Raw genomic sequence first — 16,812 nt, 5'->3', positions numbered from 1 at the left:
GAGAGCGAGGCCGACCCTCACAATGACAGTTCTATGCCCAGCGTTCCTTCTCTAGAACCCTTCATTTTGCAGTAACATTTGATAAAGCGTGCAGGCAGCATTTCCAAAATAGTTTATGTAGAGAGAAAAAAACAATGCTGCAGGTGATTTAGAAATTACCCTGGTTCTACTGTGTAATTGCCTCCCTGGGATTGTGGCTTGGATTCTAAGTTGCTGCTCCCATCAGCGTAGAAGCAACACTTCCATCAAAACAGCTCTCTTCTTTTCCTCCTCCTGTTCCAGAATCCTATTTTGCTCCCCACACTGTTCCTTCTACAGGGGCCCAATTTCCATGTGTGTGTATGAAGTTTTCAGGGGGGGCGGGGAGGCAGGGAAAGTGCCTTCCTCTAGCACAGCTCCACTCGTGCCGCTGCTTAAGATCCAAGTCAATGTGTTGTTGCTGGGGGCGGGGGGGATTGCCTGCCTTTTCTTTAAAACCTAACCCGTATACTTGCTGCTTTGTGTTTAAACAGGACATCTAAGGAGCTCCTGGAGTGCTCAGCACGTAGCACATCTGTAGCCAAGCGATCCTCCTCTCTTCCATACAGCTCTATGCCATTTACTTGGTATGAAGAGAGCCGCAGGGGCTCCAATTCTTCCAGCAATCTGCCTTCACCTGCCAGCTCAACCGATCCTTCCTCTGACAATCTAAGTCCAGCTAAAAAAGGGTGCAAGGTAGAAAATGCAAAGTACCTTATCTCCTGTGCATGGAGTTGCATAATCGGGTTGCTGTCAGTGGCTTAAACTAAGGACCCGTGCAATAGTAACCTCAAGCGAAAACTGTACCGCAAAACGTGTCCTTTGTACCGCAAAATGTGTTATGAACATTCCAGGCTACACCTCCTTTTGTTTTCTGTGTCTTTTTTGTGTGTGTGGGTGTATATGTTATCAAACTGCCAAATTCAGCAGGGGCTTTGGTGTTGACGTGTTTGTCAGGATCACACCTTCAGATTTTAAATGGACCTGCGCAGTTTGTAGGGGTGCAAGAAACGACCCAACTGCTGCTGCATGTCTGGCTTCATTGGACTGAAATGAGCACGTGAGAATTCCAACTAAGTAGTGGGGGTGCTAAAGGAAGAAGCATGCAAACTAGGACTTGGAAATGGAACAGAGGAGAAGTGAGATGGTAGAGGCAGTGGCAGCTGGCATGCGGAGGGTGGATAGGGGGAGAAGAGCCATTTTCAGGTGGGAGAACAGTGTACATAGGTCATTACCAGATGCCCAGTTCTGCATCACCACTGGACAGAAACAGCAGGAAGTCAGAGTAGGATACAGTCACTCCTGCAAGTGGAATGCAACCTTCATAATGTTGAGGAACCCTGAATCCTGAAGAGAAGGTGGCAATACAGGGTTTGGCATGTTAAAAATCTGGCCCATTAGCCAGAATCCACAGGTCCTTACCAGAAGCATGCTCGGGGGAGCTTGGGGGAGTTTTCCTAGGAAGAGACTATAGCTCCCCAGACTTTCTTTAAAAACTCCTGTGAGACCCTCCTTTCCCCCAAAAGTGCTATGCCCAGTTTGGCATGTTAAAAATCTGGCCCATTAGCCAGAATCCACAGGTCCTTACCAGAAGCATGCCCATTGGACACCTTTTAAGGGGCTCAGGGGAGTTTTCCTAGGAAGAGACTATTGCTCCCCATACTTTTTTTAAGTGTGTGGTCTGATGCAGCCAGCTTGCTGAAAGTGAGCATGTCTGGGTCCGGTCAGTGCCTAGATGGGAACCCACTGCCTGCCACCGTGAACTCCATGGAGAAAAGGTGGCAAATACATAAATAAATACATTGCATGGGTTTGGTTGGTTCCAGCAACTTCAAATTTACTTATGTAGCCTTCTAGCTTGGTAATCCTTTGATGTAGCATCTTTTCCCCTCAAAGAGCAAAAAACAAGACAATTTCCTTCAATATCTTTGCACTTTAATAAGCATAACATTTATATTATATTATAAATGGGAGTATTAAATACTTAAATGAAACTACTCATATGGCCCAATGGCCTTGGTGTAGTGGTCAAGATGTTGGATTAGGTTCTGGGAAACTCAGGTTCAAATCCCCGCTCTTCCATGGATTCTTGCATTGTGACCTTGGGCCAGTCACATACTCTTAGCCTCAACCCGGGTGGGAGACCTCCAAGAAATACCAGGAGGCTGACGCAGAGGCAGGCAATAGCAAACCTCCGCTGATCGTCTCTTGCCTTGAAAACCCTACAGGGTCGCCATAAGTTGGCTGCAACTTGACAGCACTTTACACACAGATTCAATCAGTTGTATCCCAGGACTTACATAAGACTCCTGCCTCAGCGAGGAAAGATAACCAGTCTTGTCAGTGACTAAGACCACCTTCAACCACGTGCGAAATGCAGCAGCCCATCTTCCAAAGAGTCAACTCCCAGGTCTAAGCACAGCGTTGTTCCTGCTACACAACCTGGAATCCCAGTGATTTTACATAGCAATGTTATTAAGATATAATCTAGTGATTCCAGGCAGGCCTCTTATCGTTACTGGAGTTCCGTATAGCATCTGCGTTAATAGGAGTATTTTTACAAAATACACAACGTCCTGTTGGGTTTCAAGTTCAAATTTAAGACATCCAAATTGGCCAACTAAAAATTGTCACTGTTCTGCATCCTCCATTCTTGCACTTCTCTCTCTTTGGACAAGATGTTTCTGTCATGCATCTTGAGCATTATATTCAGTTCCATTCTGAAGTTCTTTGAACCAAGGAGAATTGAATTGTTTCTGATGTGTGTTGTTCCCGTTTTATGTACATGCTTTTGTTTTTAGCATGTTAGCTCATTGCATACGGCAGTACTCTTACATGCTCCATGTATTGGTGTTTTTTGAGCATTTCATGATCTATATGATGGAGAAAAGGCAAAACCTCTTGTGTTCGAAAACCACACCTTGATGAAGTATGGTACAATTTGAAAACATGCCCCATTGAAATAGAACCTCAGTGCAGTTTGTAGTTTGTTCAGGATTGCTTATCAGTTGATTAAGCCCACAGTGTCTATATTTTCATGGGCATTTGATATTGCTTCTATTTTGGCTTTCATTTTGGAGTATGTAAACTGGACCTTTATGTGTATGAATCACACTATTCTGGGAGCAGCCACATGAAATAAGCACATAGTAATTGCACCAAGGAAGCCAAAATTAAAGCAAAACAGTATTCTTATAGACTCTCGTTTGAATAAAATTATATTTAAACTAATGAATAAACAGAAACACTGTCTTGCTTTGTGAAACAAAAAAAATTAACATGTAATAAGAGTGTGGGAGAGGTGTATGCTTTCAGAATTTGACATCTCTGATTCAGCTTTCTGGTACTTGGAGACCTGAACACATTAGGAGAAAAGCGCTTGTCGTATGGCGATATTAAGCACTTTTGACTTAATAGGAGAATGACAAGCCAGGTAAAGGGGAAAAGGAATCAGCAGTTGTGCCCATCTGTTCCTCCGGTCCTTTTCTCAGCCAAAGGAACCCCGGCCAGAGCACCTGAAGGACCGTCTCCACCTATACTATTAGGGTTGCCAGCTCCGGGTTGGGACATACCTGGATATTTTGGGGGGTGGAGCCTGAGGAGGGTGGAGTTTGGAGAGGGGAGGAACTTCAACGCCATGCTAAAGCAGCTGTTTTCTGCGGGGGAACTGATCTCTGTCGCCTGAAGATCAGCTGTAATAGCGGGAGATCTCCAGCCACCACCTGGAGGTTGGCAACCCTATATTCTATCCAGCCCACCAGTTAAGATCTGCCTCTCAAACCCTCCTCTCTGTGCCTGCGTCTTCAGAGGTGAGGTGGCTGGTGACTAGAGACAGGACATTTTCCATGGTGGCTCCTTGCCTTTGGAATGCCCTGCTCCTTGAGGTCCATCCGCCTGGTACCTACTTTACTTTCTTTCAGGCGCCAGTCTAAAACACCTCTTTTTATTCAGGCTTTTAATCAGGGGTTTTTCTCTTATCAGATTTCATCTTTTTAATGGTCTTATCTTTCTAGCGGTTGCTTCTGTTTTATGGATAGTTTTTATGCTGCTTGTGTCTAATGGCTTGTTTTTAATAATTGTGGTGATTTTAATTGCAAGCTGCCTCAACCAGGATTCTGAGGAGGCTGCATAGAAATATCCTAAATAAATAAGCAAAGTGGATCTTCCAGCAACTCTTCTAGTTAGGCTCCAAGAAAGCTGTGTTCTAATGGACCTCCTACAGTTACAAATGTGTCATGACTCAAAATTCTTAGTATTTTACACATAATGAGAGCTATTTGTAAAAATGTTGTAACTGCTGATGAAAACTAACTTCAAAATTTTCCTTTGCATTTTTTATCCCAAAATATGACTTGTTGCAATTTTCTAGCATGCTGGAGCCAAGACTTAATTTAATACATTAATGCTTTTCTTTTTCCCAAGTCATCTTTTGAGTTTCACTTTCAAAACAGGCTTATGTTTCTGTGTTGTTGTTGGATTAAAATCTTCTGTGATTTGCTTGTTTTAATTAACCTCAAAAGTTTCATTGCATATCTGGATTTTGAGGTTGTTTTAACTGCATTCCCCCCCCCCCCCGATGTGATTTTTGCCATTTCAAAATTCTTCTAATGGCTACTTGGGTGAATTTCACCAAGGTGTACCTACCACAATGTTGGGAATTGCTTCTTTGTTGTTTATCCTTACTATAAAGTGTGATGCTTTGTTCATTACTTTTATAATGAGGAAAATGTCCGGTCTGTGTCTTTGTTTTGATTGCTTCCGTCTTTACCATTGTCAAGGCAGTTGTAACATAATATATAGGTTGAATAATGTACAAAATAGCTATTAAAAAAAACAAGAACTCTATGATAGCACATACACAGATACACCAGGCACATGTTTTCTAGTTAAAATTCTTATACAAGACTAATGTTGTGATACAGTCAATTGTATCTCTTGTAATAGCACATTCTATCGGTTGAAACTGCACTTTACTGAGGACTAGAATAATAGTTGCTGAGTCGTTAGATGAGGCTGTCTTGGAAAGCTAGGTTTGCAATAGTAATTTGGAAATTTTAATTTCCAACACAGATACTGGAATTCTACTGGAGTAGTCAATTACCCTGAATCCAGTTTCTACCCAGTTCTATCTGATTTACTCTTGGGCGGAAAAATAAAAAAAATATTGGAGGCTGAATGCGCAAACTCTTGCCCAAGCTATTAAGGGAATTTGAGAATGGATGTGCATGTGTGGACATTCTGATGAATGTCCAATTTTATAAATACTTGTTTCTAAAAGCAGGAATATCCAGGACACTCCATGGAGTTTCCATGGGTATCCAAGAACACTGGGCAGAAACTCACAGAAATAGAGGTTTCACATATCCCTTCTGAAAGCATCTGAAAATAAGGCTCAAACCCTTTACTGAGAATGGAGCTACAGAGTATGCTACATAGTGTAGACAGATCCCAATAACTTTTACCACATCGTCCAGATTTAAGTGAATAACCTGTACTGGTCCCTGCCAGTATGCTTCAGATCACAGGGACCCAGCACGGGTTCCGTAGTCTACACAGCTGATTTCCTCCTGGCTGAGTACAAGTCCAAACTAGGAATAAGCATAGCTGTCTTCACAGCTGGAATGCAATAAGAACACAGCTTCTCACTTTCAAAAATCATTAAAAACCAAAGCATGTTCACTTCCTCCATATACTCCAGCTCAACTCTGACTTGTCACAATCAATCCTGGGCTATGCTTGCTCAGCAAAGGGGGGAGGAGCCCCAGTTATCCTGTGAAATGTAGGCCCGTTCTCTGGCCTTCAGTTAACGGTGGCTATTTGTCTTGTCCTCTACAGAATTTTACTTTCAATGATGACTTCAGTCCAAGCAGCACCAGTTCAGCTGACCTAAGCGGATTAGGGACAGAACCGAAAACCCCAGGATTTTCTCACTCCATAGCACTGTCATCTGATGAGGTATCTTACCCACGAGCTAATTCATATGATAGGAAATGCGTTACTCCCCGTGGAGTAATTATTAATGGACTGAACAACTCTTCACTTGATCTTGGAAACAACAGATTATTAAGGCTGCTGTTCACATTCAGAAGCCCAGCATAATGTATCTGTGGGTGGGCTGTGGGGAAAAGAGAGGGAAAGCCTTGGAAGATATGAGCGTCAATGAAGTTTTGAGTCAAAAGGACTTTTTAGTAATAACAGCAATTGTGAAAACTGCAGAGGACACAATGTAACCTATAAAATTATAACCTGATATGTAATTCATTGAAGAGGATAATTCAAATCAGCTGCATAACACATCATAGTAAAATACAGTATATAGTACAGTGTTGCTGCATATAAGCTGCAAATAGTAATAATAACAAAGTCTAATGTCTGGCTAATAAAAGTTGAGCTTGAAGAAGGGCACCTTGTATCTCTGGACTGTACCACTTCAGAATGCAGATAAGAGATCGGATGCTTGGATGCTCCCCAATATGCAAAATTCTCAGCATGCACAAAAACCAGCTTGTCAGGGAGAAGGTTCAAGCCTAGCTGATTGCGTGGGACAGTCCTCTAATGGCTGATCTCATTTCTCCTGGGTCAGGGACAGAAGGTGGCGCTAAGGGGGAGGGGGGGTCTCAACATGACACCCTCTGGTGTGTAGAGTCCCACAACGGGTGATCCTCTCCCCAATGTTTTTTAACATCTATATGTGCCCCCTTGCCTGAAACTGAGCCCATCAAAGATGGAGATCCAGTGGCTGGGCCGAGTGGGGAGAATGCAGCTCCCAAATCTTGACTGAGTGCCAGCTACCTCCGTCAAGAGTTTGGGTGTGATTCTGGATGCCTCCCTTTCATTGTGGCCCCAAAACCATCTGGCTGCCCTTGACCAGGGTCAGGGCCGTTTCAGCTCTGGTCCCAGCCTGGTGGAACTCTCTGTCTAGTGAGACCCATGCACTGAGGGACTTAGTTCAGTTCCGTAGGACCTGTAAGACAGATGTTCTGCCAAGCATATTTTGATGACAGCAGTGGTTGTATAGATTAGCTGGGGGCCCCTTCCCCCGTCTTCCCTTATTCTTGCTCTTCCCCCCTTTTTCCTTCCCCTTCCCTTTTCCTGTCCTTTTTCTTTCCTTCCCCCTTTCTCCTTCCTATTTTTCCTCTTTGCACTTCCTTGTGTACCTGTTTGGGCCTGTGAGCTTGCATAGATTGGATATTCCCCCATCTACCTTCTACCATCTTTAGGCAAATTCTCACCCGCAGAAGATAGTCCACCTACATGAGGTGGCTACATAGCACAGGGTCCATCTTTTTAATCTGTAAATTATAAACGGGAGCAAAGTCTTTCTTTGCCCTGCTTTGTTTTCCTAATAAAAACATAGTGCAGAAGACTCAAGGTCACTATCTGGGTCTGCCCTCTTCTAAGAATGGTTTAGGGGTCATAGTCTGCCTATTCCACACACACAACAGTCTCACTGTCAAAGCAAAACAATAGCAATCTCTGGCAGAGACGTTGAACAGTGGCCTAGTAGCCAGTGAGAGAACTTCTAAAATGGCTTCCTCCATTTGGCCCTACAACACTACACCCCTGTAAGAGTTTGGGAGGCTTAAGGGCCCTTCTGACATATGCTTGAACAATCACCCTTAGGTAAATATCATACAGTTGAGTAGGGACTTAAGCATAAATAACCAGAGGCTAATAGGAAAGGACAAACAGTCTTTACAGTTTTACAGTTTTTACAGGTGGATTGTTAAATCATGATTGTCACTAAATTCTGACGGATTCCTCAGTCATCCGGCCAGTTTTACATGCTCTGCCGCTTCTGTCCATAATGTTTTCTTTCCCATTTCTTTATTGCTGACTCTGTCAGAGCTTGGATATGATCGATGATGAGGTGAGACAATAATGCATGTTTTGCTGTGTTATTCAGAGGTATAGCTATTCCCCCCCCCATTTTCAGGTTTGCTTTTGTGTGGTAGATTCTTGTGTTGAAACTTATGCCTGAATCACTTCTGCTAGTCATTTCTTTCTTTCTAAAGCTCTTTCTGTTATATTTCATTTATTTCACTTGGTTTTTTAAGTTCTTGAAAATTGGGTCCAGTAAGTGTAGGTTCAATGCATGGGCATTTCCTAATCCTTACCGCTCCTCGGGCAGTAAAAAGTGATTGAAACCTATTGATCACTCGGTAAAACACTACCAATCTCACTGTTTAATATAACGGGGTATCTCTATCTCTCTCTCACACACACACACACAATTTCCCCCCATAGATATAGATGATTTTGTATTTTATGATTATACCTTATTTGTATCCCTTGCAAAAGAATTGTTTCCTAAGAGAGTTGAAGGCACAGTAAAGACTTGCACTTCCTGATCCTCTCAAACTACATGTTCTTCTGAATTTTGTATTCTAAAACTCAAATGCATGTTTTATCGGCCTGCAAAAAGTGTACCCATGAGTGATTCCCTAATAATGCGATGATTCCTTTTAGAAATGCTCCCTGCAGATCTCTCCATTGTAGTGTGCGAGAGCTTGCCAACTCTCTATTAATTGGCTCTGGTAATAATACCCATGAACTACCCATGAACTTGGTTGTCCGGCAGTAAGCCATTCATGCAGATAATGGCAGCAGCCATCAAAAAGAGGCGCTGGATGCTTTTCGCTTTTTCAATATGAGGTGTATTGTTAGATGTGTTTTAAACCGCTGGTGATTGTCTTTATCAGTTGTGAATCTCCTCGAACTCTGCAAGTTGGTCGAGATAGAAAAGTAATGCATCAATAATTTGTTTTGTAACTCAGACCCATTTCTCTGGTTCTGTATACTGCGATGATCAGGGGCTATGGGGTTCCACGTACTGGATGCTGGCGAAAGTCAGCAGAAAGAGAAGTGTTGCCTTCATGACCTGCTTGTGAGGATCTGGGAACATTTATTTATTTATTTATTTGCCACATTTACACCTGGCCTGGGGACCCAAAGTGGTTTTACATCATTTCCCTCTCTTCCATTTTATCCTCACAAAAACCTTGTGAGGCAAATCAGGACAGTGTTGAAACAGAATATTGGGCTGGATGGATGCTGTTCTAACCCAGCAAAGCCATTGTGTTCTCTTATCCCCGGTAACATGGAAAGACATGCCCTGGTGGTGCTTAGCAGTAATACTGTTCCCCCACCCCTATCATTTACACTGTGCAACATTTTATTACAGATCCTCGATGATGGACAGTCTCCCAAGCACAGCCAGTCCCCGAATCGCGCAGTTCAAGAGTGGAGTGTGCAGCAAGTTTCCAACTGGTTAATGAGCCTGAGTTTAGAACAGTACATTCCAGAATTCAGTGCCCAAGATGTAAATGGAGAACGTCTTCTTCAGCTGGATGGCAGCAAGCTTAAAGTAATTGCCTGTCGGCGTTGGAAATAAAATTTAGAATTTTATCACTAGGGGAATATGCTGTTATGGAAAATACCCCATAGTTGGGAGGGAAAAAAATCCCCACAAACTCTATGGCACGGAGGAAACCCTTGGTACCAATAATGAATAATTCTAAGGGATAAAGGAAAGGAATAATGAATAATAGAACGAGTGCAAGTTGCTGGAGACTGTGATTGCACTGATGGTCTAACAGTTGGGCATCTGAGACATCATTATCTCTGAAATCAAGCCTTGGGTACACGTTAACATTTAATGGACAGTTTTGATAGGCAAAGTTTATCACAGAGTTTTCTAGTGTGGAAAAAGACAACACTGGAGAGTAAAAGAGATGAAAAAAACATGGCCAGGGATATTGTATCTCTAGTCATATAATGAGGGATTATATCAAAATTTCATTTTTTCTACATTATATGGCTGACTCCATCACTCTGTAGTATTAAAGGGGTACTTTATCCCATTTGGGTAGTGAAATTCCTTACATTTCATACATGCGCACAGAAATCATTTTAGATCTCGTAACCTAAAGCCACTACTCATACCCAAATACTTCCCTTCTTGCACTCACAGGCTGTGTTGAGACATCACATCAAACTGTGGTGTAATTAAACTCACTATGGTTGGCATAATCATCTGACCATGGGCCACTCCAGTATAGTTAAAGGTAAAAGGTAAAGATAGTTCCTTGTGAAAGCACCAGGTCTTTACTGACCCATGGAGTTACGCCACATCACAACATTTACTAGGCAGACTATGTTTATGGGGTGGTTTGCCATTGCCTTCCTCAGTCATTTGCACTTTAAACCCAGCAAGCTGGGTACTCATTTTACCGACCTCGAAAGGATGGAAGGCTGAGTGAACCTTGAGCTCACTACCTGAAACAGACTTCCGCTGGGATCGAACTCAGGTTGTGAGCAGAACTTTTGACTGCAGTACTGCAGCTTACCACTCTGCGACACGGGGCTCGTCCCAGTATAGTTAGACTATGTCAAATCAGAGAGCTATCATGAGCACTTCTCTGTTGAGGCTGCAGCCTTACTCTGCATGGTGCTGCCCACCACTATTTATTTATTTAGAATATTTCTATGCCACCTCTTCAGAGTCCTGCTCAAGGCAGTTTTCAATTAAAATTATAAAAGTATAAAAAAGCAAGCCATTAAAAAAACAAGCCATTAGACATAAGTAGCATAAAAACATAGGTAGCATAAAAACATAGGTAGCATAAAATAAGTAGCATTAGAAAAGATTAGACCATTAAAAAGCTGCTAAAATCCTAATTAAAGACTGGGTAAAAAGATGTGTTTTAACCTGGCACCTAAAAAAAAGTAAAGTAGGTGCCAGGCAAGCCTCAAGGGGGAGAGCATTCCATAGGTGAGGTGCCCTGTCTGTAGTTGTCCCTTGCCTCATCCCTGAAGGCAGGGGCAGAGAGAGCAAGGCTTGAGAGGCAGATCTTAACTAGTGGGGCTGAATAGTATGAGGGGATGGTCCTTCAGGTACTCTGGCTCCAAACCATTTAGGGCCAGCCCTTTGAATTGTGCCCAGAAACAGTTGTGTAAGCAGTGCAGCTCTTTCGGCACAGGGGTAATTCGAAGCCTGTAACCAGTCCCTAACAGTAGCCTAAACACTTCATTTTGGACCAGTTGACGTTTTGAAACTATTTTTAAATGCAGCCCCACATAGAACTCATTACAGTTATCTAGCTTGGATGCGATCAGAACATGGATCACTGTGGCCAGATCACACTTTGCAAGGAACGGCCGTAGTGTGCAGACCATCTAGAGCTGATAAACGGTGCTACGTGCCACAAGAAAAGTACAATAGTACAACTGCAGCCATTGAAAAGAGTTTAAAAGTTCAGGAGCCATAATTTGTAAAAACACGGTGACCATGACCACCACATTAAGAAGACAAGGCTACATCTGGCTATGATTTGCCTCCAACACCTACAAGCTTCCTCCCCAGCCAGCCAACCAGACAGAAAGGAGCCAGACAGTAAAATTGGGGGAAACAGCAAGGGCAGCGTAGATGACCTGGCAGAACAATACCTGCAAGAGGAGGGTGGGGATGAAGAGAGAAAGCAGAGCAGAGCTGAAGGAGGGGAAACGGGGCGAAGAGAAGAAAATGAAGGAAGCAAATGACAAAGGAGTGGGGGCGGGGAGCAAAGCCAGCATAGTACAGTAGAGTAGACAGCATAGTAGAATAGGTAAGCTAAAGAAGAACCGGGAGAAGTGGGGGACCAGCAGGGAAGTGAGATTTTGACTTTCCTGAAAGTCCCTGCCCTCTTGCAACATTCTAATCATGGGCATACAGTTCAAGAAGCAAAGGATTGTAAGCAAAGGGGCCGCATATGTGGATACAACTGCTTTAGTGCCATGGGTTGGAAAAGTTGGAAGGCATTGGGACATGACACTGGTCCTAGGCTTAATGGTAAGCCTAAGAAAACTGAGTGATTTTTTAAAATTCTTTGGCCACTATTCACCCAAGGACTGATGCCATGACCCAGTAGATTATGGCAGGAGGGGGGGGCATGCAGGGACATCAGTTGTAGAAAGTATGGTCTTTGGTTTACAAGACGCTAGCTGAATTCTGAGGTCATCGACGAACCTTGGTTTGATTGCAACATTAGCAAGTCAAGTTCTTGGATGCACACCATGGTTTAGAACCCTGTTTTGGAAGCAAGAAATAAACTGTTGTTTGTAAAGCACCTAATCTGCAGTTTAAGAGAGCCAGCATAGTGTAGTGGTTAAGAGTGGTGGACTCTAATCTGGAGAAGTGGGTTTGATTCCCCACCCCTCCACATGAGGGCGGACTCTAATCTGGTGAACTGGGTTGGTTTCCCCACTCCTACACATGAAGCCAGCTGGCTGACCTTGGGCTAGTCTGTTGTGGGGAGGGGAAGGGAAGGTGATTGTAAGCTGGTTTGATTCTCCTTAAAAGGTAGAGACAATCAGCATATAAAAAATAACTACTTCTTCCTTGTTTGCCATTTTGGTCCTGTGCATGAGGGGATGAAAATTGCCTGAGGCATTTGGCTGAGGTCTGTTCATTACATCTGAATGTATCCACTGTGTCCTTGTTTCACTGAGCTGGTTTTTGCAAATCACTTTAGTTCCGCTTTCAGTAAACTTGTTATTTCTTTCTTTTAACATTAGGCTCTTGGCATGACGCCTTCTCAGGACCGAGCTGTCATTAAAAAGAAAATTAAAGAAATGAAATCGTCTATAGAGAGGGCGCGTAAAGCACAAGAGAAGATGGAGAAGCAAAGGGAAAAGCTGAGGAAGAAGGAGAAAGAGCAGCTCCAGAGGAAGTCCAAAAAGCCTGATAAGCGTTCCCCAGATCCAACAGATGGCGCTAGTGAGCAGTGATGCATAAGAGTTACTATTCTGTTAGGATTCGGAAGACATTTTCGGGAGAGAAAGGCAAAGCAGACACGTACTTCCCATCTTGGCTCGTGTTCGTTATCCAGAGCTCTGAACCCCCTAAGAAGGCTTTATGTAGAATAAATGGGAGAAATCTACGTTGTGTAGCTACACTTTCCTGTGGCTGTAAAATACGATGGTATTCTTGACCTGGTCAGCAGTTCCAAAACTATGACAGTTCATTTTCTCTTCACTGTACAATCAAACCAGATGTCCACCCTGGGACCAGCACGAAGCTCCTCCCCCACCTCACCCCACCACTTCCGAGTCTATGAAGTTGTTAATAGGCTGGTTTGTTTCTGATCTCTTTGATAATTGGTTAGGACACAGTATTACATGCTGACTATTACTGTATGCGTGGAACTGCCCCTCTCAAAGGGTAAATGCCCTGGAGGCTTCCGACGGACCTCTTTGAAAGTGACTATTCTGGAATTAACTGCATATCGGTTACCACTGGTTTTCAAGGGAATAACTGCCCTCTTTGTACTGCTTTGAAAAAGCCACTCTGGAATGGGATTCGGTTTGCAGCAATTCTCGGAGGCTGCCCCATAACCAGCGACATAGTTGCAAGACTTGAAATTGTACACTGGAGATAAGAGGCAGGAGTAATGTCAATATCCTCTTCCTGCATAATCAGAAGGAAAAATCATTCCTGCGTCCCCTCGGACCACCCCCCACCCCCAGCCACCTGAATTGTACAGTAATTTAGCTCAAGAAGGAAGCAAAGCCTTAACTTGCTTATCTGGGCCTGGAGAGTAACATTTACCCTCTGTATGAAGCTGGATTTGTAACACTAGAACGGCTTGTGGTAGAACTTTAGAGTACATGGTTTTTTTTTTAAAAAAATGTGGTCTTTGGGTTGGGGAGGCTATATACTTTCTTGTAGCATCCTCTGAGCCTTCTTTTCTTGAACAATTGTGGTCTAAATAATACTTATTGTGTGTCTTTTGTAAGGAAAATGCCCCACCTTTAGGTTTGTTTGTAGCACTTGGGGAGAGTGGGAGAAGACTGACCGCTGTTAGAGAGCTTGGATTTTACCTGTTCAAGCGACTTTTAAAATTGATTTCTCCAGCAAATGCACTTCTGAAAAGGGGAGGAGGTGCCAATTAAGAAAATGTGAATTTTACGTTGTAGTTCCCTGATAGTAGAATAATGCCATGGGGTGGGGGGGAGCTAAGTAAACCACTCCCCCTTAAAGCAACCCACTGTTTTATTAAGCAAAACGGGATTGGCCTTTAAAAGGTCAGTTCAAAAATATGTGAACTAGGGAACAGTGTACGATATGGTTTTTGTAATGGTCCCTAAAGCAGCAAGCGCATGATCTAGCCAAAGTGATGCCCTTTTAAATCTCATTTATTTCATGCTTAACCCCTCTCCCCCTCCCTTTTTGAAAATAATTGGGACTTAAAGTCATTTAGCACTGCCTGGAGCACGCCCTGCCATATTCCCCAAAAGGATGGCAATAGCTTAAAGTTATTTTTTTCCACGCACTTAAAAAATGCAAATAGGACAGAATTACAACCCAAGTGATCTATGTGGTCAGTTTGTTTTCGATTGGCACCTGACGCTGCTTTTTTTACTGCTAAGGAACTGAAGTTTCAACAGACAGGAAGTCGGGTTCAAATGTCAAAATCTTTTAAAGGGATTCTGTTAACTGTCTCTACTTTGTCGCCGTGCCCAGGTGTGCTCTGAAGCCTTCCTAAATCGAGACTGGAATGCTACGAGCCAGGGTGTGGGGAGGTCACATGTCTGCTTCGGCAGTGATTGCTTCTGTGACATGCGCGTGGCACACCTGGTTGAATAATGGCTGCATCCTCCTTCCCTGTCCTTAAAACAGAAATGTTCCATGTTTCTGGCACCACATTTGGACTGAAGTCAGTAGCTAGAGTTACCTTACTGGGAAAGTTCCCCACAGGCCATCGCTCTGGAGATCCACTGGCAGCCAGATGCAAAGCCAAGCCTCCAGCAGGACTGGCAACGCCACTTGGCGGGCATGGGCTCGCCCATCGGATGCCACTGCTGAATGGAGAGGAGAGGCTCTGCTTTGCTTGCTCCTGGGCCTCTTTAATGGCCCTGGCTAGAGTAGCAATGCTGGGTTACCGAGGACAGTATTCTAGGTAAGGAGATACTTCCAAGTGAAGCCAATAACACTGCTGTGCTGTAAAAACAGGTGGGCAGGGAGTGGGGCCGTTTCAAAAAGGATATTGAATAGAAAACAGTTACTCCTCAAGGAGGCAAACGCAAAAAAAAAAAAAAAAAAAACAGGCCTGATCAAGCTATTTCTTTCACATTTATTTAAGTGGTTATAACATTTCTATTTAGGTAAAAGACAAATATCTGGGGAAAACTGGAGACATTTCAACTATAAAGGCATTAGATTCTCATTTTCTCTTTTTAAGTTATGTTTATCTGCTGGTAATTTAAAGTGGATGTATATACTAGTAATGTCTATGGGTGCATTTCTCTACTTTATATTATTTATGAGTCCCCCTCCCTTGTTTTTCTAAGACCCGAGGGGACTGTATTGTGTTGTATATTGATTTTTGCATTCCTGCTGTTTAGAACTGCGTAAATTGTGTTTTTTTATTCTGCAGATAACTAATTTAGATTTATATCCTGTAATTATTCTGTTCTTTGGTTTGTTGCTTTATGGTAATTTTTAGAGATGAACAGCGAATTTTAGCCGGAGTTTTTTTCACTCAATGGGGTCTAAATTTAAAGAAAGAAATGCATACAATGCAAATGGACCAGCGCGCACAGGCAGAGTTGCCAAAACCAGGCCACAGTTCCATTCTCCCTTGTTATGTCATGATATGTTTTGCATTCTGCTGTTCTTTGCTCTTGGAGGTAGCAAAAAAAAAAAATTCTTTCCTGGTCCTTCTGTTTTGTGAAGCTGCTCGTCATATTTACAGCACAAAGATTTTAAATCTGTCTCCATTACTTAACGTCCACTTAAAAGACATTGGAAATATATTTACTGTATCATAGGAAAAGTATGGATGACGTGGATGTTGCTAACGCTCGAGGAGTGCTGCTTTGCCTTTGTCAGGTGGCTACCCAGCAAAGCAGAGTGCCTCTCTGCATCATTATGTTGGAAGAAGATGCATTTAGAGATCTCCCACTTGCTACAAAGCTGTGAAAAGGCATTGGGTTAGGAGTTGACAAACCTAGATAGGACAGTTGGTCAGCTCTCTGGAATGCTCTAGTGCCTATGGACTGCAAAAAGCTTTCTTGTGTTCTGTGGCAGCTTGAGTTGGTCCATACCTTACACTGGAAGCCAAAAAGGAAAAAAAAAGGATGGGTGACTTCCATTTGTTCCTTCCCTCATTAAGTCCTGTATCATTACATGTTCGACCCCAAGGATGGTTTTTACCTTGTCTCCTTCCAATTTATTCTCTTTTACAGGGCCCATCCTCATGTTGACAGTTTCTACCCGCTGTTTGCCAGTCAGGGACACTTTAATTTCAGTCAGAAGTTCCACGTGTTACTAATTATTTTGCATGCACACATCATTCCCCCATTGTTGAAATCAGGACAGGCATAGCAGCACTTGGCCGCAGCCCTTGGCAGAGGCAGTGTAAAGATCCACCAGAAATAGAGACATTTTTGCAGGGGCAAGGTGACTATAGGAGAGGTAGGGAACACTCTTACTTTGTGTAGAGCCCAAACAGGTTAGAAGTGATGCATTCTGATTGGCTAAGCCCTGCTCAAAGTGAGAGTGCACCAGAGCCCTCCTTGACTGTCGATTGGTGTCACTCAATCACTCTGTGGCCAGAGGAGAGGCATTAAAGAGAACGTAGGAGGAAAACCAAGAGAGACATTGGGGTTTTGGAGCTGACAACATCCAGCCCTTCTGTTGAAGTCCTTGCTTGTCCGCTGGCTACTCACTGAAGCCCTGAGATTGGGATGTACATTTCTGCCTGGCGCATTGGTACCCCTGGCTTTCATACATGCTGGATCCTTCCCGTGTGG

At 43.2% G+C, this 16,812-nt stretch overlaps 1 protein-coding gene across 4 annotated transcripts in view; it reads left to right on the top strand.

Annotated features, from left to right (window-relative positions):
- The window catches only part of PPP1R9A (protein phosphatase 1 regulatory subunit 9A), a 150,120-nt gene extending 137,298 nt beyond the window's left edge, over window positions 1–12,822 (top strand). For 2 of the 4 annotated variants that reach the window (XM_056857246.1, XM_056857244.1), the window contains 4 exons: window positions 5,854–5,973; window positions 7,865–7,888; window positions 9,203–9,385; window positions 12,574–12,822. In XM_056857246.1, coding sequence (XP_056713224.1) covers window positions 5,854–5,973; window positions 7,865–7,888; window positions 9,203–9,385; window positions 12,574–12,786 — 540 coding nt within the window. In that variant the 3' untranslated portion in view covers window positions 12,787–12,822. The remainder of the gene's footprint in view (window positions 1–5,853; window positions 5,974–7,864; window positions 7,889–9,202; window positions 9,386–12,573) is intronic. The other 2 variants (XM_056857247.1, XM_056857245.1) reach the window with 1 other exon arrangement.
- Window positions 12,823–16,812: the final 3,990 nt, after the last annotated feature.

This window comes from Euleptes europaea, chromosome 11 (genome assembly GCF_029931775.1).
Source record: "Euleptes europaea isolate rEulEur1 chromosome 11, rEulEur1.hap1, whole genome shotgun sequence".
Classification (NCBI taxonomy): domain Eukaryota; kingdom Metazoa; phylum Chordata; class Lepidosauria; order Squamata; family Sphaerodactylidae; genus Euleptes; species Euleptes europaea.
The sequence above is the reverse complement of the archived record's forward strand: the minus strand, read 5'-3'. Positions and strand labels throughout refer to the sequence as shown.